Source organism: Zalophus californianus, chromosome 12 (genome assembly GCF_009762305.2).
Source record: "Zalophus californianus isolate mZalCal1 chromosome 12, mZalCal1.pri.v2, whole genome shotgun sequence".
Lineage (NCBI taxonomy): Eukaryota > Metazoa > Chordata > Mammalia > Carnivora > Otariidae > Zalophus > Zalophus californianus.
The window spans coordinates 78,059,825-78,085,519 of NC_045606.1; the positions used below are offsets into that span (position 1 = coordinate 78,059,825).

The following is a 25,695-nucleotide window of genomic DNA, read 5'->3' on the forward strand; positions in this document are numbered from 1 at the left end:
ACTCCAGGATCATGACCTGAGCCGAAGGCAGTCGCTTAACCAACTGAGCCACCCAGGCGCCCTCATATTCTCTTTCTAAGCTGTTAATCTTATTATTACTAAGGTGGTAGTCTTTTACACCAAAACTTAGGTAATTCGCATCAAAACCCATAGAAATAGCTCTGAAAAGCAAGTTTTATCCAGAAAATCTGGTAACTGATATACATAGTATTATTACCACAGATTTGTGTGCAAGGCTGTAACTGTCTAATAGTTCCATTAAAAATATATCAAGCACACAAAATATTCATGTACAGATAATGCATCGGACATGAAGTATAATTGTTCCGCTGACAATTATATATTGAGTTTGTGAGTCCTACTTTATTATTTTTTTAAAGATTTTATTTATTTATTTGACAGAGAGGGAGACAGAGCAGGAACACAAGCAGGGGAGAGGGTCAGAGGGATAAGCAGGCTTCCCGCGGAGCAGGGAGCCCGATGCGGGGCTCGATCCCAGGATCCTGGGACCATGACCTGAGCTGAAGGCAGACGCTTAACGACTGAGCCACCCAGGCGCCCGAGTCCTACTTTATTTTATTAGAATTGACTTTCCTTAGACTTAGCTTAATTGTCCGTATGTTGGTGAGGACAGATTTGTACTGTGGGGATCTGCAGTCCTGAAAGCTTTCTAATTTACATGTAATTAAGACTCTAAAAAATTATTTTATTTTATTTTTTATATGTTAACTGCTTTTTAAATGTCATACGGCCACTAGGGAGAATGCAAATCCATCAGCCATTTTGATTTTTTGAAGATTCGATTTTTCTCCCTTCCTCAATAAATCATTCTGATGTTAAAACCTTGCAAATAATTTCTTAGTCCTAAACTCTTTGTGAAACTCTTAGGGGAATTTGTTTTTTCTTAGCGAGCAACATGAATGAACCAATTAGTATCTAAGTGTCTTTGTGGGGCAAAGTTGGCTATCACATACAGCTTGATGGCATCTGTGGGCACAGATGTCTCCGCTGGGCACAGAAGAATGACGATGTCCGTGAGTAGTAAGGACTAGACTGCCAGAGTCGAGCAGCTTGGCTCCTGGGTAGAATGTGCTACTCTGTGGTAACATGCTGGCTTACTCTAGGTGATGTGGATGGAAGGAGAGCCTACTCGGGGACCTTCACAATTGTATACATTGCTATTTAACAGCTTCTTAAATTCACTGAAAAATGAACATTATAAATATAACCATATAGCTTCTGAAGAATTGTGAATCTATGTATGAAATTGGTTAAAGTCTGTTTACATTCAAAGTAGGAAAAGGAAGAAGTAAAACATTAGATTATTAATTTATCCTGATTTTCACTGTGAAAATAATAATTTTTAATTATTAAATAAAGCTCTACGTTTTGATTAAGTGTATCAGCCAAAGAAAGCATTGGCTGAGTCTGGGGACCTGCTTGTGAAAAACAAAGCATGGGAAGTCAAACATATTCATGAAATTTATTTTCATATTTATCTGTCTTGACTATTGGTCGCCCATAATGAAGACTATGTTAAAATAAGATAAATTGATTGGCTTAGAGTACAATGGAAATGTCACCATATAATTCATGACATTACGATTTTATTCTGCTAAAATATTCATTGCTGCTTGATCTTTAATTGTAATGACAATGTGAATATGAGAAGAGGAATAACTTTGAAAGAAACCAGTGATGGGCTAGTAAACGAGAGAGACTTTTACTCTGAAAACAGAGAACAATCTATCAACGAATACCAATCAACTGACTAGGTCCTTTCTCACATCTTGAATGCAACAGATATTAACTTGAAAATATGGCTGATCATAAGGGTAAGCAGCTAATCCCAATATTAGTCACAGTACAGACTACAACCTTAACATACACATATATTTATAAAGTATACACAGATAACCCAGATTCTCTTTTATGAAAAACAAGCTTCATTTGGAAGCTCTCCAGGTCACATTTATAGAAACAAGGAAGAAACACTGCAGAAATGAAGGCAAGTATGAATGGATTCTAGTATGCTTTCAGTTTCTTTGTAAAATAAATAACACCTGGTAAGAAGGGCTCTGGACCAAAGATATTTTGTCCATTGAAATGTAATATGTCTAGTAGTATTAAAAATTAGTGAGTGGCTATAATTTTACTTGTTATTTATGACTAATCGTGATTGCTATTACCGTGAGATGATAGGTCTGGTCTTATGTTCCAGTAGATTTGCCGATTTCTCACTTTAGAATGGAACTTTCCTATTTATGGTTCTTTCTAATCTGAGATAACCTGTGTGGCTATGGCACAAAAGAACATGTATTCTAATTAGGCTGTAGGAACCTAGAGAATGATGGGAAATATTTTAATGTGGATAAAACCTAATGATGTAATGCAGTAGTTCTTCTCAAACTTTAACATCAGAATTATCTGGAGGGCTTGTTAATATATAGATTGCTGGGCCCCACTCAGAGTTTCTGATTCAGTAGGTCTGGGGTGGGGCCTGATAATTTGCATACCTGGCAAGTTCCCAGGTGGGAACTTGGTGGTGGTGGTAACGATAGGTCAAGAATGACACTAAGAACCACTGAGTACGTGTGTGTGTGTGTGTCATATATGCACATACACATAAATAGAAACATATATATGTGCCTATATACACATATACATATATGGGCACATATACATACAGATCTAGATCTTTCTCTATATATACGGTATACATATCTCATTTGATAAATGGCACTAAAATGGAAGTGAAGGTCATCTTTTTAAAAGAACAGATGTTTCTGGGGCGCCTGGGTGGCTCAGTTGGTTAAGCAACTGCCTTCGGCTCAGGTCATGATCCTGGAGTCCCAGGATCGAGTCCCACATCGGGCTCCCTGCTCAGCAGGGAGTCTGCTCCTTCCTCTCGTGCTCTCTCTCTCTCATTCTCTCTCTGTCAAATAAATAAATAAAATCTTAAAAAAAAAAAAAGAACAGATGTTTCTCATTAGCAAGAGTTATGTTTTTAGGCATAAGGTTGGATTTGTCTCAATTTTAAGAAAAAGTTATGGCAAATTTTGTGTTTCCACTAGAATTTACAAAGAGTGAAAAATCATGTTTAGTAAATATATGATTTTTTAAAAATTTTTATTGTTATGTTAATAGTAAATATATGATTTTAAAGCCCTTACTAAATATAATATGTACACTGTTAACCTTTTCTCTTGAAGAGCAAAAGTCAAAATGGCCTTGCTTATGTGATGTGATACCTGTTGGTTGTCTGGGATGGTCCCCAACACTCAAACTGATCATCTCTTTTTTTTTTTTTTAAAGATTTTATTTATTTATTTGAGAGAGAGAGAGAATGAGAGATAGAAAGCACAAGAGGGAAGAGGGTCAGAGGGAGAAGCAGACTCCCTGCTGAGCAGGGAGCCCGATGCGGGACTCGATCCCGGGACTCCAGGATCATGACCTGAGCCGAAGGCAGTCGCTTAACCAACTGAGCCACCCAGGCGCCCCCTGATCATCTCTTATATGAGAGACGGGGCATGCTTCCAAAGGAAGTCAGGCAGTGACAGTGTGACTTTAGTGTCAGTATGTAACAAAATAATGGAGACTCTCCTTATGCTGTGGACAAACACAATTCAAAAGCCCTCATAATGATATGTGAGCCAGTAAATATGAAAGAAATGTATTAGGAGAAAACATTTCTGTAATCAAGAAAATTAATACCAAATTACTGTGGACCTACTACAATCAGGTAAATGTGCCCGAGGCTTTATGTATATTATCTTAAAATGTGATTACTTGATAAAATATTTTTTATTAGGGCAGAAAAGACAGATTAAAACTGACTTAATAATCTAACTGAAAATGTAAGTGAACAGTAGCCTAGCATTGCCGAGAGTGATGTTTTTAAGGTACTTAGATCCACTCAGTTACATCAAACACAATTTTTTTGTATGTCAATATCTAGCCATTACTCTTGATAGCTTGGTAGGCAATTCACATCTAAGCACATTTTGTTTACCTTCACAATCTTGATGAGCGTCTTCAGTTGGTAAATATGAAGCTGAAGATCTAATCTATCAGCCAACCAGACACAAATGACTTTCATGGAACTGCTGTACCATTGCTGGAAGGAAGGATGGGGGCAGAGAGGAGGAGAACAAAACAGAAAAACAGCCTCTGCAGTATTCATGTAACAGATTCAGTAATGAGGGGGTAATGACACACTCTGGAATGACCACAGATCAGCACTTGAAGTCAATAATGCTATAATTTCCTATTAACAGAATTGTATGTTTTGCTAGAAAATCTGCTAAGTTGACCTAGGCTGTTCTCTCCATGAATTAACATGAGTCTTTCGGCTGTAACATATTCATGGGAAACCGTGTTCCTGCGCTTGCAGCCTAGTGGCATGCTTTGTGATCTGTAGGTAACAATGGGCGCTAAATACATGTTATGGGACTGAATGGACTCCCAAGCAGCAGGAGAAAGCAGGTGAATTATTTTCGAAGGGAAATTTCTTATTAGCCTGTACGTTATGTAAAAATCAAACAGTAGATGCGTCATGCCATGACACATGCAGTCAATACCTAGAAATAACCTGTTACAGAAGCAATGGGAAAGCATTACCACGGCTTACTAGCCAGAGATCCTCAATCACACCCTTATCTACTGTTGGTTGTGAACTACTTGTCAAGATGTTTGAAACCCACCTAAAATAAAGATTTGGGACCTTAGGAGGGAATTTTATCAGGATGGAATTGCTGTGTCTAAAGAATCAAAAAGAAGAGGTCAGTTGACTAAATCACGAAAGAATTTGTTTCATCTTGCTAGTGTTTTTGGAGGGTTCATATTTTTTCCTCTTTATTACCACTCTCTTGAGGGGAAAAATCAAAATTCTTCTCTAATGTAATTTCCTGCTCCTATGTAATGTCTAGGAGAATAGTACAGTAAGATACTATGTGTTTTGTGTTTAAAAGGCAATCTACCATTAGTAGTGACATTTTAAGGGATTCACTACTACATGCTAGAGCTAGGTTTAGGTAATACTGTAAAAATAATAATGCTGCTCATCCAGATAACTGTAAGAAATAGCAAAGTCCATTCAGCACTTAGGAAATGACGAGAGTTTTTGAAAGAGAAAGGATTTTGTGTCTTGTTTGTATACAGAAATACAGTGACACCATATAGATCACGTATGAGTGGTGCATGTGTGCTTAGGTATTCAAACACAAGAGAAAAATCTTAAAAAAATATTTTTCTTCCATAATAAAGTAGTAAATTCAATTGCTAAGAGAAATCTTACGTGATACAAGTCTGAAATTCATCTGGACTTGTATTTATTAACATTGTTCTGATAAAATTTAGTATAAGAAATGGTATTTTAAGCATAAATTAAACATGAATCAGTTTCACATTTCGCTAGACTTATTTCTATTAATTTGTTAGTACACTGAACATATATGAATAAAATGAGATAGGTAATTAAAATGAATAAGTGATTTGCTAAATATGATAGCACACAGATGAATGAAAATTTCAGGTTTTTAAAATGTGAGATAGGCTATGATTTCAAAAAATGTTATTCATGTACCTGATTTTGCTCTTTCCTGACTGCTTTCTTCATTTTCCAGACATTATAAAAGTATCAGAAATAAGTTTTATGAAAATAAGATACACCCCTAAGTTCTTAAAAAATATAAACTGCTAATGAATTCAGTACTTCAGCTGACAGTAATTTCCAATAGTATTTAAATCCTATACTTCCTTATTTCAAATTATTTATAGCCTCAACCTCGAGTTCTATTTTAATACCGGTAAACACTCTCAGGTATTGGTGATAGTGAATATGAGAAACTAAATTAAGACTCTCACCCCTATACCAGGCTCCAGATAATTTGAAAGCTAAAATGTAATCTAATGGTTATGACTCTTAAACTGCAGTCCTTCTGTAAGAGATAATATTTTTTTTTGTTGGGGGGAACAAAATATGATATATGAAGTCTAGCATAACATACTAGTTAATCTGTCTGTTAGACTGTAAAGTTACTATATCTATGGTAAGTTGTCTGAATTTGAGGGAAATGAAAACATTTCTTAAAATTTCTCCACCATATGCACCTTTATGTTTTTAAAAAATCCTTACATAATTTAAAGTTAACTCAATTTTCCCATTACACAATAATGATACTTATGATTAAGTGATAATCAGAAGGATATCCAATGTAACACAGCCATTTATTACTAATAGCACTTCTTTAACACAATGCCAAAATTGTAATTTTAGAGATAAACAAGTTGGGAATAAAATGATCGGAAGTTAACCAAAAAAACAGAGAAGAAAAGAGAACCATTGTAAAGTAAAAAGCTTCAGCTACTGTACCATCATCTTAGTTTTAAAGGCAACCAATTACTTGATAAGGAAAATTCTGTAAGAAAAATTATCCTTTTCAGATAAAAATGCATATTTTTTGGTTCCCAAGTCAAAGCATTTTGAAGATTTTCAGCTAAATCAAGCAATTAAGAGAAAGCAGCACTTCAGCTTAGAGTTTATGTTGCTACTAACAATAAGCTAACAACAAAAAACGCACTAGGACTGCTTCTTTCTTGTATATGGTGAAGTAGACACAGAAACACACAGACACACACTCCAAGCAAACAAATAAGCAAACCAACAAAACCACCAAATAGAAATCTCCAGCACTTTCCTATTTCTGGTGCTGGAATTGATATGTTCCTCTTTTGGGGGCTGGAATATAGTAGGTCTCGTTTTTTTCATCTTGACACAAAATTCAAAGGTAGGTTAGCTTCATTTTCCCCCACCCCAAACAAAACCACCCCCCTCAACGCAAAGAAAAAAAAAAAAACATTCAAAAAGGGTGAATGTGCAGTAAAGTCTGAATGTTAGCAAATGTCCTTTCATTTTGGAAAAGTTAATTTTCTAAAACAATTTGGTTGATTGACTCTTCACTTTTCCCCTTCGGGGTATGACAAGGAAGGGGCTCTGCAGTTTGCACTGAAGTCACGGGTATGGTATTACTGCTTCCTTTTTTGCTTTGGTCTGCTTAGGAGGAAAGCAGTAAGCGTATATTCTACATTTTTTTTCTACATCAATCCATGACAGTAGCCTACCACTTTAACAAAAAATGTGTGTGTGTGTGTGTGTGTGTGTGTGTGTGTGTGTGTGTGTGTGTGTGTTTTCTTTCTGTGGTTCATTCAACTCCTGTAAGGGCATGCATTACTCACTTCATTTTCTTGAGATATTTCTTTTAAAGCAAAAATAAAAGAAAAGGAAAGGCTAGGGTTGACTCTGTGAGACCCCTGTATTTATTCACACTTATTGTGCATGACTGTAGACTGGTAAATCATATTAGCAGCCCGTCTCCCCATCAAGCTGCTACTTGCTTTCCAGCCCTGGGAAGGTTCAACAAATCAACAGGAGCACGGAAAACAGAACATCAGTCTAATCTAGTGTTTAAGGTGAAGTTTTCAAACCCAATCTAAGAAGATCTTTAGAGCAAGCAACAAGCTGAAGGGCTCAGAAGGTGGTATTGACAATGAAAGAGTGTTGAAATATTGAGAAGCGCAGCACTTGTGCATTTTTAATAACAAGAGGGTCAACAAGGACACAGCTCCCTCAGTGCCAGGAGTTGCCACTGACTATGGAAATTGCCACACCAGGGCTATAAACGCTTGCAGTTCATCAGCTTTCTTAAACAGTTCATCAGCTTTCTTAAACACCCTGAACCCCCTCAGTGGACCTTTAGTCTTGAATTAACAAACCAAAGCAATGAAAGAGGGTGCAGTCTGAATGGCTGGCATTGATCCCCAACTGTGTCAGCACTGCTACAGGCCCTGAAAAACTCTCTCCATTGTCAATAGAAATTGACAAACCTCCTCTCCTAAATAGTGCAGCTGAGCCGGGCGGGATCCACGCAGCTGTAAAGGGCTCTGCTCTTGGGGCCGGGGAGCACTCACAATGGAACAAGCATGAGCTCTTTGTCAGTCCCAGACTCGGCAATTTTCTAACAAGGATTAAAGTTGTTTCTCCGCGGTGCTGGTGAAAAGAGATTTAGCAACATACCGTGCTTTCTTCATGCAAGTTAAAGAGAAGTAGTTAAGGAATTTCATTATTCTGTTGACCAGGGGAAATATAAAACAAATATATTAAACATGCACAACTCTCTTTTCTGCCTAATTTGTAATGTTTCTGAGGATGAGTCAATTAAATAAAACACTCTCTGCCTGGAAACGAGCACTTCACATTTATTTTGAAATTTTATTTTTAAAAAGTCCAGCTGCCGGCCACCTGGAATGAGGTCTCAATACATACTAATGCACAATGCCTTTAGACCCTCTGTGGCTGATATTCCTAAATCTGAATCACGAGACCACATAGGGTTTATATATCACGGCTGCTTCAAGCAAATGATTTCTGTCAGAATGTGGCTTCTGATGATGATGGCAAGGCGGAAATAGCTGCTTTGCTAGGAACAAATCTGTGATAAATTTTCTGCTTAAGTGTTTAGCTTTTTATTGATTATGAATTGGTACAACTAGTTGATATATTTTCATTCTTCAGCTATGCTCAACTCAATAGGTGAACGGCAGAAAAAAACAAAACAAAACAAAAAACAATCCAACACTTTTTAGTGCACTGAGATCTGGAATGGCTAAATTTCCACAGTATGTATGTATTTCTTCATTTATTTCAAGGGAAGCTGTCTGTTTCAGAAGTGGTGAGTCACCAAGCTGAAGTAAAATACCATCTAGAAAATGTCATTTTAGGAAACTATCTTTCAAATGCTAAGTTGGATTGAATAAAAGAACAAATAACAATTTTGCAATGCTGAAGGTTTTGATAAGTTTGATAAATGTAAGACATTCTTTAGGATCATTTTGTAGCTTTGGGGAGTGACAAAATATTTAGAAACATTAATGCCCTACGGTTTGACCAGGATGTTAAAAAGTAAACATAAATGCTTCATTGTACATTGTGTGTTCCTTTTGTCAACAGCGCATTTATTTCATATAACTAAATTCGTGGCCAGTCACTTCCCATTTCCAAACACTAAAACGCAAGTTTCATATTAATGGTAAATTTGAAACAGTAACACCAACATTCCCCCCCCCAGCCCCACCCCTGCATGAAGCATCTCACTGAAACGATGCTATGTGTTTCCACAAAACAGGCTCCTGAAACACAAGCAACTATAAAGTTTTAAGTGTGAATTTTTTGTTGGCTTGGAATACGAGTAAGGGTTACATTTCAGGAAAACTGAAACCAGTCTATTATGGTTAAAAATATAGGAAGTGTTCAACTCAACCTACACCTATCAACATTCCCAGCTAGACCCAGAGCCATTCATGGGGGAAAGATAGAGACCTGCCTCTGAACATGGCCGCTGAGGGCTGGCTGTCCACACACCGGAGAAGGACATCAATACAGAAGCCCAGAAGGCAGAAGGGCCAACACCTTTTATGCTATTTGCCTGATTGAGCCCGTCATAACTTCCTTTTTATGTCTCAGTTTTCTCCTCTGTCATATGAAGGATAGATTATGTGAATCTAGCTTTTAAATAAGATTCTGATGTTCTCCAGAAATACTATATTAGATTTGATTATCAGAATAAAGGGCACGATTAGAACCAATACAGCTTGTGATTCTTTTAAGAATGAACTTCAGGGAAAAGCCAAATTATCACACCTTTTCCCTTTTATATGGTGCTTAAATATAGCTTTATTTAAAAAAAAAATGCAAGTCTAGAGTTCCAGAACCTTCTATCACCTGTTATTTTTGTCTGTTTTTAACTTATTTGGTTTTTTTTTAAAGATTTTATTTATTTAACACAGAGAGAGAGAGAGAACACAAGCAGGGGGAGCGGCAGGCAGAGAGAGAAGAGTAAGCAGACTTCCTCCCATGGAGCAGGGATCCCCTTGTGGGACTCGATCCCAGGACCCTGGGAATCATGACCTGAGCTGAAGGCAGACGCTTAATCAACTGAGCCACCGAGGTGCCCTCATTTTGGCCTTTAAATGAAGCACAAACATATTATAAAAATGAAACAATCAGGTGTCATGAGGAATGAATGAGATTTCTAACGAATTTTCAGGTGCAGTTATTCATGTCTGTTATTTTTATGGATTCTGATTACAAAGGCATCTGATATTTTAAGTTTTCCCTGGGAAATTTAAGTGCGTCAGTTAAAATTTCATTTAATTCTTACAACAACCAGGGGTGCCTGCGTGGCTCAGTTGGTTAAGTGTCTGCCTTCGGTTCAAGTCGTGATCCCGGGGTTCTGGGATCAAGCCCCGCATCGGGCTCCCTGCTCAGCGGGGAGCCTGCTTCTCCCTCTTCCTCTCAATTAAATAATTGTGAGGGCTTGTGCTCTCTCTCTCTCTCAAATAAAAATAAAATCATTCTTACAACAAACTTCATGAAATGGCTATGATTATTCCCATGTTGCATATGTGGAAACTGAGCTTATATGGGTGGAAAATCGACTTTAGATTAAGCATGTTATTCAGATTTATACACTAAGTGGCATTTATATCTTATGTATAAGATATAATTTATATCTTATAGCCATGCTTCAGAGTCTGTACTTACGACTGCTAGGTTATTCCATTTCCTTCTAGAAACCAGTCTGTTCTGTCAATAAAATCTCTGATTCTTAAGGGTAGTTCCCTACTTCCAGCAGATAACTAAGAAATCAATCTCCACTATTCTTGGGGGTTCCTGATAGTCATTATAACACAGTAAACAGGAAAACGCTTATTAATTGTTTCAAAGAAGTCTACCACATTTTCTTGAGAGTTAAAACAATCTACATTTCCAAAGACCAAAGATATTTGTAAACCTAATAGTATATAAGGTGAATAAATTCTTTCAAGAACCATACTTCCTGTTAGGATAACCAACCAAATGGCTCTTGTGCTAGGCCATTCCCATATGTCCCATTCTTAAGATATTTTTAAGTAATCTCTATGCCCAATGTGGGGCTCAAACTCACAAGCCTAAGATCAAGTGACCCACGTGCTACTCAGCCAGCTAGGTGTCCCCCATTCTTAAGATGTTTTTTTTTTTTTTTAATATTTTATTTATTTGACAGAGACACAGCGAGAGAGGGAACACAAGCAGCGGGGAGTGGGAGAGGGAGAAGCAGGCTTCCCGCTGAGCACCCAGGGAGCCTGATGTGGGCCTCGATCCCAGGACCCTGCGATCATGACCTGAGCCGAAGGCAGTTGCTTCACCGACTGAGCCACCAAGGTGCCCCTCTTAAGATGTTTCAAAGTGCTATACATTTTAATGCTTAGGAATACTGGGAAGGGTTCTCCCTCTCCCCCACTGTAACAAAACAATGGAAGGTGGGAAAGAAATCCTTGGTTCATTCATAAGGGGGCTCGATCTATATATACAGCTTTCTTCATTTTTTTTTTTTTTTAAACATAGAACAGAGGAGTATTTGATTCATGTCTTTCTTTTTCCATGTTCAATAGCCTCATACTCAGGGTGGTTTTCATTTTCTGCCTCTATCAGGAAGTCTGCAAAGGAGAGTTTATGAGCACTTTGATGTCTGTTAAGAAAATGTAGAAAGTGCTAATAACATGGGAGAACTGACATATAGTAGGATAGTAGGTACCTATTATGTTTGTTGAATGCTGAAAAAACTTTCCTATTCTTGAAGTTAATACTTCTGCTCCCACATTTTCTCTTTTAAAAAATGTAGGGGCGCCTGGCTGGCTCAGTCAGTAGAACATCTGACTCTTGATCTCAGTGTCATGAGTTTGCACACCATGCTGGGTGTAGAGATTACTTAAAAAAAAAATGTATAAATACCAAGATATCTCTAGGTGAATTAGATCCTCTTCAGTTACAAAACAGAACAAGTTATATAACAGGACAAATTTCATAAATTGGGAGTTGTACAAGCTCTTTTCTGCTACTATTTCATCATCCAAAATTCCCTTCATTCCAAAATGTCCTGAAAGTGTTAAACTAGCCTATCTTTTCCTCCACTACACAAGACATTAAAGTTAATACTGTTCTAGGGGCTCCTGGGTGGCTCAGTCAGTTGAGCGACTGACCCCTGGTTTCGGCTCAGGTCATAATCTCAGGGTCCTGCAGCCCTGTGTCTCCACCTCCCCTTTGCCTCCCCCCCTTCCTTGCCCTCACTCGTGTGCGCTCTCTCTCAAAAATAAATAAATCTTTAAAATAAAATAAAATCAATACTGTTCTTTATTATTCATGATTACCAAGCAGGTAAGTGCCTCTGTCATTTTATTCTGGGGCTCTTTTCCTGGTGTTAAAAAGATTATAAGTGACGATTTCAGATAATCATTTGTCCCCCTCTCTCCTACTTCATGACAAATGATGGGATGCATGTTGGTTTGACTAATTTTTTGACTGAAATGACTAACCACAATCATTGGTTTGGCCAAACTCAGCAATCAATCCAGTTACACTGCTGCAGATACCAGTTTGGGGCACATCTCTTAATGCATAGTTCATTTGGGCACAATGCCCTTTTCATCTGGTGGAATGACTCATTTTGAATACTATGTATAAAATTTTGGTCAATATTGCATTTAAATTCATACAGAGGATCTGAATAAAAATAAATCAGACTCCTGGCATGGCTATTGAATGGCACAGTGTAAGAGAAAATCTAGGGCTGAGAATTAACGATTAGCCGGTCTTTCTGTTTGTTTCCTTGCAAAAATGGAAAACAATCATTCCCAAATTGCTTTTTGAGAGTGCTCTAAGGACTGGACTAAGTAGCTCCCATTCTGTCTCCAACTCATGGGCCACTCCCATAGGATCCGTTCTCAGCGAGCTGAATGAACTGCTGCTCTCCTGAATGTTGGGTTTCTCCAAATCTAGGATTTCTGGGAACGTCAGTCCCTCTACCTGGGCTTTTATCCCCAAGTATGTTTCCCTGGCCAGATCTATGTCAACCCTTGAGATTCATTTCAACCACTATTTCTGCTAGGAAGCCAATACTATCTCTCACTAGGCAGAATCAGATGCTCCCATATTTTCTGCTCCTCGAACTCTGTACAGGCATCTATAAAAATATTGCATAATGTGCTATATGGCTGCCACGACTGGCGGGCTATGTGTAAACACAAGGCAGCAACCAGGTCTTATTTTTATTGCTATCTCCAGCCCTTAGCAGACTGGCGCATAGCATGCATTGTATACGTGCTGAAGGACTGAAGAAAGTACTGCATGTATAATAATGACAGTGTAGTTTTTTAACAGAGAGAGGGTAGAAGAGTATCAGAGCCAGGTTGTTGACTTGATTCACATGTTTCAGTAACAGAAAAAGAGCTGAACAGATGTGAAAGTTGTAGAACTCACCAAAAGGTAAACAATTGCATTTGGCTAAAGAAATTGAACACAGGACCAAACAGAGCTTTAAAGGAAAGACAGTGATTTCATTTTAAGGGGTGAATTACATAAAGGAGATAGTACCCCCATGTCTAGGGACATATATGAGTGTCCACATACGTTCCCTTACACATAAAATATACTACTACGCGCTCAGATGTTGATGTGCTCAGCTCTGTCACGTGAGCAGGGAGCTGCCTCCCCAGCATATGGTGAGGGCCACTGGCGCCCATCCCTGGGGGTTACCTGAGGCTGTGGCGCATATCTGGAGTATGGTTGGCAGTGCTGCCTGTGTATTTTTACCACCAGGTAACATGTCTTGTGTGACTTCTATACTTGTTGGCTTCGTGAGCTATTTTTTTTTTTTTTTTAAGGCAGAAAAATATCACTGCTGTGGCATTGTCGACTTCAGTCTAAGGGAACATGAGAACTCTCCTGGGACTGGAAATAAGCCTGGCTTCAAGCAAAGAACCCATGAAGGGTAGAGAGGAAGAGCGTGCCCTTAGCTGGTAGTCATGGAGCTAGGTACAAACCTTGCATTGGCCCTAACTTTGGGCAAGTTTCCAATCTTCCACTTGAAATGGACAAATAAGTGAATTTCATGATCACTATTATCTCTTTTGAAAGGGAATTAAATTTTAGTTCTAAATTTTAGTTTAGTTCATTTGAAAGAAAATATGTTAATATCTATTCAGTAGATGAAAATGTAAAACATTTTAATGAGAAATTCACTTTTTCAATAGACCCATTTGATCCTAAGAATGTAAGCTCCCTTAAGTCAGGGACTTGGTATATCTTCTTTAATGTTGCCACATGCTATGTGGCCTCTACAGAATAAATACTGGTTGGATGAATAATTGATTAATAAGAGGAGTTTCAATTTCCTATTTTAATTAGGATCCGCTGTCACCGTGACAGAGATACCCAATTCTGTGGGACAAAACAATGCCAAACCGTTTTATGCCAGTATTCTCCACCATGCTTTACACATAGTAATTGAACGGTGAATTAAAGGTTTCCTTATGCATCTAAAACAACTGAATGGACATTCTCCATCAATAAACATATACATTATATGCATGTAGTACGGGTGGTAACTGAGGGGAAAGTCAACACAAAGAAATGTGGGGAGTATATGGAACCACATTTATGAGGATCTGTAGAGCAAAAGTATGGGAATGTTATTTCTTAGAATGCACAGTAGGAACATGGCTTGAAAGAATCTTGTTCAGCCACATTCAAACACTGCATCCCATTCTTGACTCAAAACCCTAAGCATGACAGAGAATGCTTAGAGAAGTTTCAAAGGACAGCCACAAAGATGATTAAAGGGCTAGGAAAGGAGCCTATGAAGGGAAGTGAAACAAATAGGGATTATTTATCCCAGAGTAGACCAGTATGACAAGTGCCTTAATAACAGTCTTCATATATAGGAAGGATTATTCCCTAGAGGATGCTGGCTACATTTTTTCTCCACTAAGAGGAAAAGGGGAAATGGGTTAAAAAATAGCATGAAGAATTTAGGTGAGATGGGGTTGGAACTTTATTTCAAATGAAATATTTTGCCCATATTAACATAGTAAAATTCAGATGGTCTCTTACCTAGGGCTGGGCCATCACCGGGAAATTAAGGGCTCTCTCTAGGTGTTTATAAGTACCTTTGAACATTGTTCTTTTATAGAGTTTCCTTTCAGTGCATTCAATAAACACATCTAACAATGGTTTTACCACAACAACCACTTCCTTACACAGATTTTTTTTTTTTTTTTTTGGACAGAGAGAGATACAGCGAGAGAGGGCACACAAGCAGGGGGAGTGGGAGAGGGAGAAGCAGGCTTCCCGCTGAGCAGGGAGCCGGATGCAGGGCTCCATCCCAGGACCCTGGGATCATGACCTGAGCCGAAGGCAGACGCTTAACAACTGAGGCACCCAGGCACCCCCAGATTTTTTTTTCAGTTGGACCTAGTCAACAGTCTGGCTGTTACTGCCACATCCACCCGTGAACTTAGACAGGGACACAAGGAAGGCATGCAGACGGGCTGGCTGACAGAGGAGGACCTCAAAAAGCCAGAAAATGGCCTTAGGCCATGGATCATCTGCTGATGAAGTTAGGTTTGAAGAGAAGGAGAGTAGCAGCTACCGGTTCTAGGAAAACCTTGCACTGCTCAACTGACCGAAATGCTGGTCTCCAGGGAGGCCCGGATATTTTCATTAGTAAGTCACTAGCGGTCAGTTGCAGTGCAAGCATGCAAAGTCACTGTGGAAAAACCAGGCTCTGCATGGAGAAGTCATTACTTCCAGACGATCTTCAATGTGGAAGCAGTGTGAAATCAATACTAACTTTGAAAATGCCCAATGTGTTGCTTGTCATCATTTTAACTATCTTTTATAAAATCAGGCAAGAGAATATTCTACTTCCTTCAATGACTATTAAGTCATTGTTATTGGCTTGGGTGAATGAATGCAAATGCACATTTACACATTTGGTGTTTAGAAAAATTTCTTGATGAAAATGTAAGTTTTGTCATCTTCCATTCATCAAAGACAATTTTACCATTGCTAAGGGAGTTTAGGTGATCAACATTTTTTTTTTCCTCTTCAAGTCAAAACCTCAGATCAGTTCACATGTGAGATTTTCTTTTTTCTTCTTCTTCTTCTTCTTTCTCCCCCCTGCTTTTTTTTTTTTTTAATTCTGAGCACAATTAAAGGTGAGTTAAGGCTCTGGTGGAAATCTAAAGAGCATCGGCAAATCTGAGCACTGCTCAGCTTTTGAATTGCTTTTCTACTCCTCAGTTCTTTTAAATGGTTTTCTATGGCAGGGACATTTTTCTTAATTAGTCACAGCTAATTAGTGTTCTGGCATAGACAAGTAATCAGAAATGTCAGAGCTGCAAGGCTACATCTCCCTAATCCTTTGATAATAATTTAGCCTCCTGGGAGGGCCCCAAGCTGCGGTAAGTAGTGACTGACAATAAGGCAAAATTAGGTGGGCAGCAGACCATTAGGAGAGAAAAATAAAAAGCACTACCCGATCCTGCTGAGCACCATCAGGCAACTGACTGCACTGCCAGATGAGGTGCCTGTTTAAGCCTGTGTTGTTAATTAGCTGATTCTACCAGACCTGCCACATATGTCCAGGTGCCTCATGCAAAGATGTGTGTATTTCTGGGAATGGGCCAAATGACAATTGTGTTTCATGATCACATTTCAGGAACATAAGTAAGAAGTCCACATATTTCTTGAAGATTCTTCTGAATTATGAAAGAAATAAGATCAACACGCTACACTACATTTTCTTGCTGAGTTTCTTTTAGGCAATTAGGCACGCGTATCTCAAGTTTCTCAGGTTTTATAATTCACCAACAGCTTAGATTCAAATGAGGGCCTTTGGCTGCTCTAAGCTGCGTCTGGACTTGCCAAAGCTATTTTGGCACCTACAGTACATCAAAAGTAGATTCTTTTATAAATTCTTATACTTACAAATAATAACTTCACGTTAAAATAAGGATTATTAACAAAAACGAACCAGACAGCTTAATTCGAGAGGAGAGGTTTTAAAAAGAAACAAACTTTGAGGGGGAAAAAAAAACAGTTAAGGAGCAAGCTCTGTACGGCATTTCCTGAGGCAGGTGAGGCAATCCACGGAACAAGTTTGACTATCTTAAAAGAGGTCACACGATTTCAATGTGAGTCCAAATACTGTAGGTAAGACAAACCAGAAATTCAAACAATGATAAAAAAAAACAAAACAAAACCCAAAAACACCTGGGAAACAATGTGTCACAGCAGCTAAATAACACAGTGCTAAAGGTAACAGAGATCACAAACAGAGATCAAACTTTTTATCTCCCTTTGGTACACAGTGAGGTACCAGGGTACATAACATCACCATGTTTAGAAAACACTTTATCTCAGCTAGCCTCTAGTACATCACTGGACTTACATTATACATCCCTTTCTGTTGATGAAGAAGGAAAATAATGGTTATGACACGAGAGTGATATTAATCTTTGAGTGTTGATAGGAAAATCATGGTTGGGCATAATGGTCCAACAGTTAATGTCTGACATCTGAATTCTTTTAATATAGAGAAAACACCAAAAAGAAAATCCTCTGTAGTGGGAATCTACACTAATTTATGTAGTTTATGTAACAACTTCCTAGTCATTTGAAAGTCAATGATTATTCAAAAGAGGAAAACGGCTATTTTTAAATCGACATTCACATATAAGAGAATATACCTCTAATATCCTAGAATTATAAGAAATGCAGAAAGACAAAGAAGTCTTCAGTCTTACTGGGCTGCAGCCTACATTCCCAATAAAGAGGCTGATTACACACACAAAGAAATTTATCCAAAGGAAAGGAAAGTTGTATCTAGCAGCCACGCTTACCCATGCTCTGTTGATTTCAACTACTCTCATGAAATCAACATGATAATAAATTGAATCTTTAAATAAGTTAAGAAGAGTAGTGTTGATCTTACTGAGGATGGATAAATTCCTGAGTCACAGAGTTTGGTCACTGATGTGAAACACTACACTCAAAAACTCAGCATTTCTGCTCTTTCTTATCTGGGAGTGGATCCAGAGACAAAAGCACAGATATGGAAAATGAGTTTTATTTTGAGAAACATATTCTCTTGTAATAGGTTCAGTTTTTTATATCCTAAAATTCATATATCTTAAAATTCATATTCATATCTTAAAATAGCTACTGAACTCATTTAGACAGTTTAGGTCAATTTTTCTCAAAATGTTTAATTTAGAGTTTCTTCACTGAAAAGAATTCTTTTCAAGGAAAGTTCTGAGAAATTAATCCTTTATAAAACACTATTTAGATGAATATAACTGATTAACATTTAAAGAATTACTTTTAATTTTACAAGACATCACAATATTTTAAAAAAATCTAGTTGAGATGAAACTCTTCAACAATTATTTAATCAGTTTATAACACAAGAGAAAGTTTAATCTGCATGATTTACCAATTAAATACTGCACCCTGATGTGTCTTCAGCAACATGAGAGCTGAAATGAAATTGTTTCAAAGAGACGCAAGAAGCGCAATGCCCAATAAATGTACAAAGGTTTAGAGAGGTAGGTAGGTTTAGTGTATATCCTGGACAATAAAATGTATTCTAGTCAACCCCTAACTACCTCCAGGTTGTGATATTCTTGGACATTATGCAATGACCACAGAGGGTGCTCTTGGGCAATTACTGCAGATGTCAGTTTTGACTTGGGAAACATCACCATGGTCCAACCCAGAGATGCAAAGCCCTGAAGGGACTGCCCAGCCTCTCTCCTGACACATGGGCATCAGTGGCTGCCACTGTGTGTCTGGAGGCCTGAGTGTGTGGGAAGAAACATCTCAGCAGACTTTAAAAATGGAACTTAAGAATTGGAAAATCTTTGTCATACTTCTGGATTGGGATCATACAAGTTGTAGATGCTTTTGATTTGATAAAAACTATCAAAGGTTGCTGACAGCAATGTTTTATATATATAAGAAAAAAACACACTGGGGTAAGAGAGATTGCATACAAAACAGAAAAACCTTTGGGTGAAGCCATGATCTTACTACAGGAGAACTTCCTTAAGATTTCTCTTATCCAGAGAAGACACATTTTTCTAAACTGAAAATGTAAATTTAACATGTAGATTTTAAACATAGCATGTGTAACAGTGACCATTTGAGAGGAAGAGAAGGTCTCTGTTTAAAATATTCTGGTCACACAGGAAGACTCTGCATGACTATGGAATAGATAAGTTCCAATTAATTTTCTAAATTTGGGGTTCAGAGCCCTTGTGGTAGATACACAGAGTGTCATACGGCACAGCTATTTTTAATACAGAATCTCTCTTCTACCTTATCTATTGCACTTGCTATTGCTTCATGGGTGGGATACCCTGCTTTCACTCAGCCCATGACAAAAAAACTTACAAATTGCTACTGTGGGGTGCAAGACTAAGCATTCAACCGCCCACTAATTTTTGTTACCACTGCTAAAATTAAAATGAATTTAATTTAGTTGGTTTAAAAACTGGAAGATATTTCAGAAACCGTATGGAATTCTAGACCAATTTCTTCAGTTTATAGGTACTAACTCTACTATGTCTTAGGCAAGTGACACAACGTTTGTGGATTCCTGGTCCAGCCCTCCCCCCACAGTACTGTTTTACCATTACAGATTTTGTAAGTCTAAGGTATGGTAGGGATAGCATAGACTTTGAAATCGGAGAGACGCAATTTCAAAGTCTGATTCAACACTCAACAAGTCACTTCATCTTCTCTGAGTGGGAAATTCCTTAACCTGAAAGTAAGGATAAATGGGGATGATGGCATCTGGCTCTGCAGGTTAGAAATGATAGGAGTGAAGCACCGAGCCCACTGCCTGGTACACGGAGGTGCCGTGGGAATGGTGGTGGTGACAGCTGGGGCTGGGATTACTATTTTGATAACTGGAGAAGATTAGGGATATACCTTAAAACAAACTCAGTTCCTTCTATGAACAGCACGAATCTGCCATCGTTTATTTAGACTTTTTAAAAATTATTTGTTATGCAAAAAACGTTTTATAGATGTTTAACCACTTATGGAATGAAGTAGAATGTCTTGGTTATTTGTCCTGATATTAACTTTTTTGATCTTCCAAAGGTACGTTTAGCTTTACTATTTCAAGGTTTAATGTAGAAGCCTAAGATTATCCTATGTAGGGCCTTGAAGATAATACAAATTTTAATCCTCCCTCTCTTTAAGACTTTGGACATAAGTAGCAAAAACACTTTTCATGGAGGCCAGAACAATAATAATAACCTGCGTGAGCTGCTCAGGACCTGGGTGATGGCTTTGGTTGTATATGGACAACTGTAGGAGGTACCATTCTCCTTTGTCGGTGCATCCCAAAACAATGGACACAAATCTAGGATAATGGTCATTATTTGGCCTTAGTCACTGGTACAGTTATTTAAATAGAACTCTAAAGTATTTCACTATAAATATCAGGAACAATTAAGATGCTTAATTGATCAAAAAGTTTTTGAGGTCAGAAACACCAGAACTACTCCTCTCAGGGAAAGTCTGCCAGAATTTTCAATAGTTTTTTTCATGAGTGGAGCATCATGCAGAAAAAAAGATTACTTAGTAAAACACGCAAGTGTTAAAGTGTTGCTATTGGAGACAGGATGAATATGTGACTTCAGAATAACTGTTTGATATAAAACTGTTGCAATTTGTGGTGTTTCCAAAACTCAGCGAATCTCATTTGGGTTCAAAGCCTGTTTTTTTTTTTTTTAAAGATTTTATTTATTTATTTGACAGAGAGAGACATAGTGAGAGCAGGAACACAAGCAGGGGGATTGGGAGAGGGAGAAGCAGACTTCCCGCGGAGCAGGGAGCCCGATGTGGGACTCGATCCCAGGACCCTGGGATCATGACCTGAGCCGAAGGCAGACGCCTAACGACTGAGCCACCCAGGCGCCCAAAAGCCTGTTCTTCTTAAGGAGTGAAGCTCTCATACTGCATGACAGAAAGTGGATCCCCTATACCCTTATCTGAGTTGGTTAAACCACTAAGTGTTAATTCACTGTAGGGGGCATAGGCACGTATGTGTGTGTGCACATTTTCCTTTGCATCTGAAGTGAGGAGTCTCTGTTTCCTTCCTTCCTTTCCTTTCCTTCTTTTTACTTCTTACTTTAATTGGAATAGCAAAAGTTTGTCATGATGCCTGAGTAAAATCGTTCTCTTCCATCTTTTTTTTTCTGTAATAGACTAAGGTTGCCAACAGTATTTATAGGGTCATTATTTTCAACTGTTTCTTGACACCTAACAATATTATTTTAAGCTCCAGCCAAGAGGATTTCCAATAATTATATAATGTCTCTCAGTAATGATCTGTTGCTTAAGATACACATTCTGCTTTACCTTTCAACACATACTTGATAACCTCTCATTTACTAACTATAATTGAGGCAAATTCAGTCTTGGCTAATTAGGGGCTCTTAGTACCCCCTCATATATGTTATTCTTGATGACATATCAATAGAATTAGGGTCTACTTTTTATTTTTAATTACAGTAATAAAAATGTGCAATTTAAAAATATTAGAATGTTTAAGGACATTATTACTATTTTACAAATAATAAGTCCAGTGTTCTACTGGGGATATGCAAAATGACAAAACCTTCACAACCAAAACAGAATTGCTTGTCAAGCGTTCCTTTCAAAAGCAAACTTAGCCATGAGATGGTTAGGCATCAAAGAAAAGTATACCTAACCAGGACAATTAAACTAGACATAATTTTACGTTTTTTTTTTTTTTTTTTTTTAAGTAAGCTCTATGCCCAACATGGGGCTTGAACTCACAACCCTGAGATCAAGAGTTGCATGCTCTATCAACTGAGCCAGCCTGGCTCCCCCACACTAGACATAATTTTAATGTTGGCCTCCTTGCATCCACTTCAGTTAGCTCCATTGGTTACTGTGGTCACACAAAAAGTCTTTGAAAAAAGTTTGGTGAATGGGAGGGAGTTAGTGTAGGTAATATCTTGATAGAGAAAGAAATTCTACCTCTGTTATGAACTGATGGCAAGCTTTGTAGTAAATAGGTCACCAAGACGAAAAATTGAAGACACACACACACACACACACACTCTCTCTCTCTCTCTCTCCTACGTACAATGGCCTATTTCCAGATGAGTCTACCTTTTCTCATCATAGAATACGTACTTCAGCTATACCAAGAATAAACATAAACGGAATAACATCAATCCGATTTTCCCATTCTGTTCAACATTGCTGAAAATTACCACATAAGCAAAAAAAAGTAAAAGAGGATCTGGAAGTAAAACATATGCTTGTAAATTCAGAGCAATACCAAATGGAAGCAGAAGTTGCTAATATGGTTTCAGTATTTTGTAAAACAGCCAGCTGGATAGATGATAATTTTTCTATCCCTGCAGGGCATCAAAGCTTTTAGGAAATCATTCTTTTCACACATATTAACACTTAGCTTATTAAAACAGATGATACTTTTATTGTAAAACAGCCTGGGTAGAGGCCCGAAGCACACAATCTGAAAGGGAAGACTCATTTTGACCACCCAATCTGATGAACAGTGAACACTGACACAACAGACCATGGCAGAGAGGATGACGCAGCAAGACCTTCTGTACCTGCTGCAGCTGAGTGTCACCACGAAGCCCGTGAATTGCTGTTATGAAAACATTTGCAGTCACTTGCATAATTAAATGAAACTGCCAGAAAAGCATTTCTAAAATGCAGGGGAGATGCACATAAATACATACAGTTCAAAACAAATATTCCATTTCAGAATCAGCACTGTGCTGAGTTATGTGAAGTTACATCCCAGCAAAGTCCCATTTCCTTTGACTTGACTGCTGAATAATTACAAATGAGTGACAACATTGTGATTGAAATGGATTGCTCTCTTAAGTTTCCTTTACAGATAAATGAAACTTAATGATCATGCTCTCTAAAACCACAATCCCCCATTGCTAGGAGTTGCCATGGGTAAATGAAGACTTCTGTCCTGATAAAACTTCAGGGTTCTATTGTTGGCATGCATCAGTGCTGTAAATCAAGATAAAAAAATGCTCAAGAACAGCAGAGTGGCAGGTATTTGCCCTTTACTGCAGCTTAGGTCTTTGTTTGACTAAAGAGCATTGTATTGACTCAAAAAACTTTTATAGGAAGAGCCAAATCCATTACAACATGATTCTGTTTATGGAATGCAGCAAGGGCGAGTGAAATGATGCTGCACACAATGATAAACTGGTTATCGTCCTGCTGCTAAAATTAACCTTAGACGGTTTTTGAGACTCTCATTCTAACAGTGACAGTTTTCATGTACAAAAGAAGCCAATTAAGGCTTCTGTCAACAGAGAAATAAAATTATCAACTATATTAGCGGCATAGAAGAAAAAGGATCAGAAAAGGAGTCTGCTTTACAAGCATACCATCAAAATGCAATTTTTTCCTGCACATATTTCTATGATGCCAGGAAGCCTCGCAAGGGCAGTTACTTACATCAAACAGCTTTTCTATATACATTTCCTCATTGATCTTTTCTCGAAGAATATCCTGGTTTTGCCGAACAAACATAATATAGGTGTCTGCCAGATCCATTCCTGGTTTCTGTTGTGGGGGAAAAGCATGGGGAATAAAATATCAGGTCTCAGTTGTGAAAATACCATTTAATCACAACCTTAGAAAATAAGTCACTATATCATTTCAAAGTTACATTAGTAAAATATGCTCAAGACCAAAATCGACAATGAGCATCTTCAGTAAATTCCATAATTAAAATAAATAAAAGTTTATTATTGATGTATGTAACTTGAGGTCATAGTTATTCATCATTACTAAAAGGAGTAGAGACATGTGGTTGTAAACTACTAGATATTTTTTTTTTAAAGATTTTATTTATTTATTTGACAGAGAGAGAGACAGCGAGAGAGGGAACACAAGCAGGGAGAGTGGGAGAGGGAGAAGCAGGCTTCCTGCAGAGCAGGGAACCCAATGCGGGGCTCGATCCCAGGACCCTGGGATCATGACCTGAGCTGAAGGCAGACGCTTAACGACCGAGCCACCCAGGTGCCCCTAGGTATCTTTTTTCTTTAAGGGCTATCTTGAAAGGTTAATATGCCAAGTATAAATGAATGCATTTTTTAAAAAAGTCCCCACTTGAAATAATCATTTCCTAATTGCCAATATAATTTATTGTCACTATCTCTGGCTGGTTATCCACATATATTAAAAACAAAAATGTTAGTTTTCCTTGGATTGCCCTCCTCAATTACTCCAGGTGCTCAAGGCACATAAGCTAAATTTTCTTATTAATTTGAGTAAAATATTATTAGGAAGATATTGGGCAAAAAATTTAATTGATATTACAAACTGAAATGTAAACCAAAATTTTGAGGATTATCCATTGCTTCTATTCATTCCTGTTTATCAATAGTATTTCAAAGATCTATTTTATTTTAGAAATACAATACGAATATTGATGAACCGGGCACCTGGGTGGCTCAGTTGGTTAAGTGACTGCCTTCGGCTCAGGTCACGATCCTGGAGTCCCAGGATCGAGTCCCGCATTGGGCTCCCTGCTCAGCAGGGAGTCTGCTTCTCCCTCTGACCCTCAGGCTCTCTCTCTATATATCTCATTCTCTCTCTCTCTCAAAAAAAAAGTTCTTAACAAAAAAAAGAATATTGATGAACCAATTTCCTAAGAGGGGTCTAAAGTGTGAATTAGATAACTTTCCAAAGTTACCCAACATCTGGTGTCTTGTAATGTTAGAGCAGATAGGGTTGAGTCTACAAAATCAGTACCAGGAAGGGACAAAAACCTGAATGGCTTCTAAAGAGTTTCCTTCTGGACTTATCTTTAGTTCTTTTTTGAGTTTCAAATAGCTAGACTAGTTAATAAAAGTACTCCTTTGAATGATCTACACTTGGGGTTGATCCATTATCTGTACTGAGTTATTCATTTGATTAGAATATGGCATTAATAACAAAATGGTAGAACTGATGCCCAAATGAGTCAGTCTTGTATCATTTCATATCCATAGAATGTATTTATAACCTCCATCAACAGACTCATTTTGCTGAAATAAATCTTGCAAAGAAATGAGGTGAAAGAGAATTTAACTATTATCACTGTAGGAAACACAAGGCATACCTCTGAGTGTTGTGGTAGCGCTTCTTCTTAAAAGAAGGACAAAAAGTTCTTATCGCTTTCTTTGGTGGGGGGAGTATATGTTATATACAATGATAAAACTACCCATCTCTTTACCAGTAGTGCCCAGTATAGGCAATGGACATCTCAATAAAAACTGATTTGATTTTTTGGTAATGAAGTTATTTCTAGGTAATGAGAATCACAGGAAGCTCTTATTACTGCTCTCATTTTTGGCCTACAGGGAAATGTATACCACGTAAATTCAAGGTCAAACATGACCCAAGGTAACAAACTTAGTTATTAGTTATAATTTGAAACAACTACTTAAACGTCTTCGCTGGTCTTTTCTTGAAGAGTGTCCATATACAATGTAGGGAGTGTGTTTCAAACCTTATCAAATTCATTCCTTCACTATTTTTCTACATAATTCTCTTAAGCAATGTTTGAAAGTTTAAATAAAATGACAAGGCTAACCAAGAGAGAAACCTAGGTTGTTTCTTCTTTTTTGAGGGGAGAGGGGAGGTGTTATAGATCAGTTTTTCCAGCGAAGAAGCAAGGTAATTTGCACAAAGTTTACTACTATTAATACTTGAAGACAGCTAACCCATTA

General features: G+C 37.8%; 1 protein-coding gene across 1 annotated transcript in view; it reads right to left on the reverse strand.

The window, feature by feature from the left end:
* CADPS2 (calcium dependent secretion activator 2) overlaps positions 1-25,695 on the reverse strand; it is a 509,442-nt gene that overhangs the window by 2,968 nt on the left and 480,779 nt on the right. The window contains 2 exon segments of the mRNA XM_027573409.2: positions 4,013-4,117; positions 23,435-23,542. Of these exon segments, the coding sequence (XP_027429210.1) occupies positions 4,013-4,117; positions 23,435-23,542 (213 nt within the window).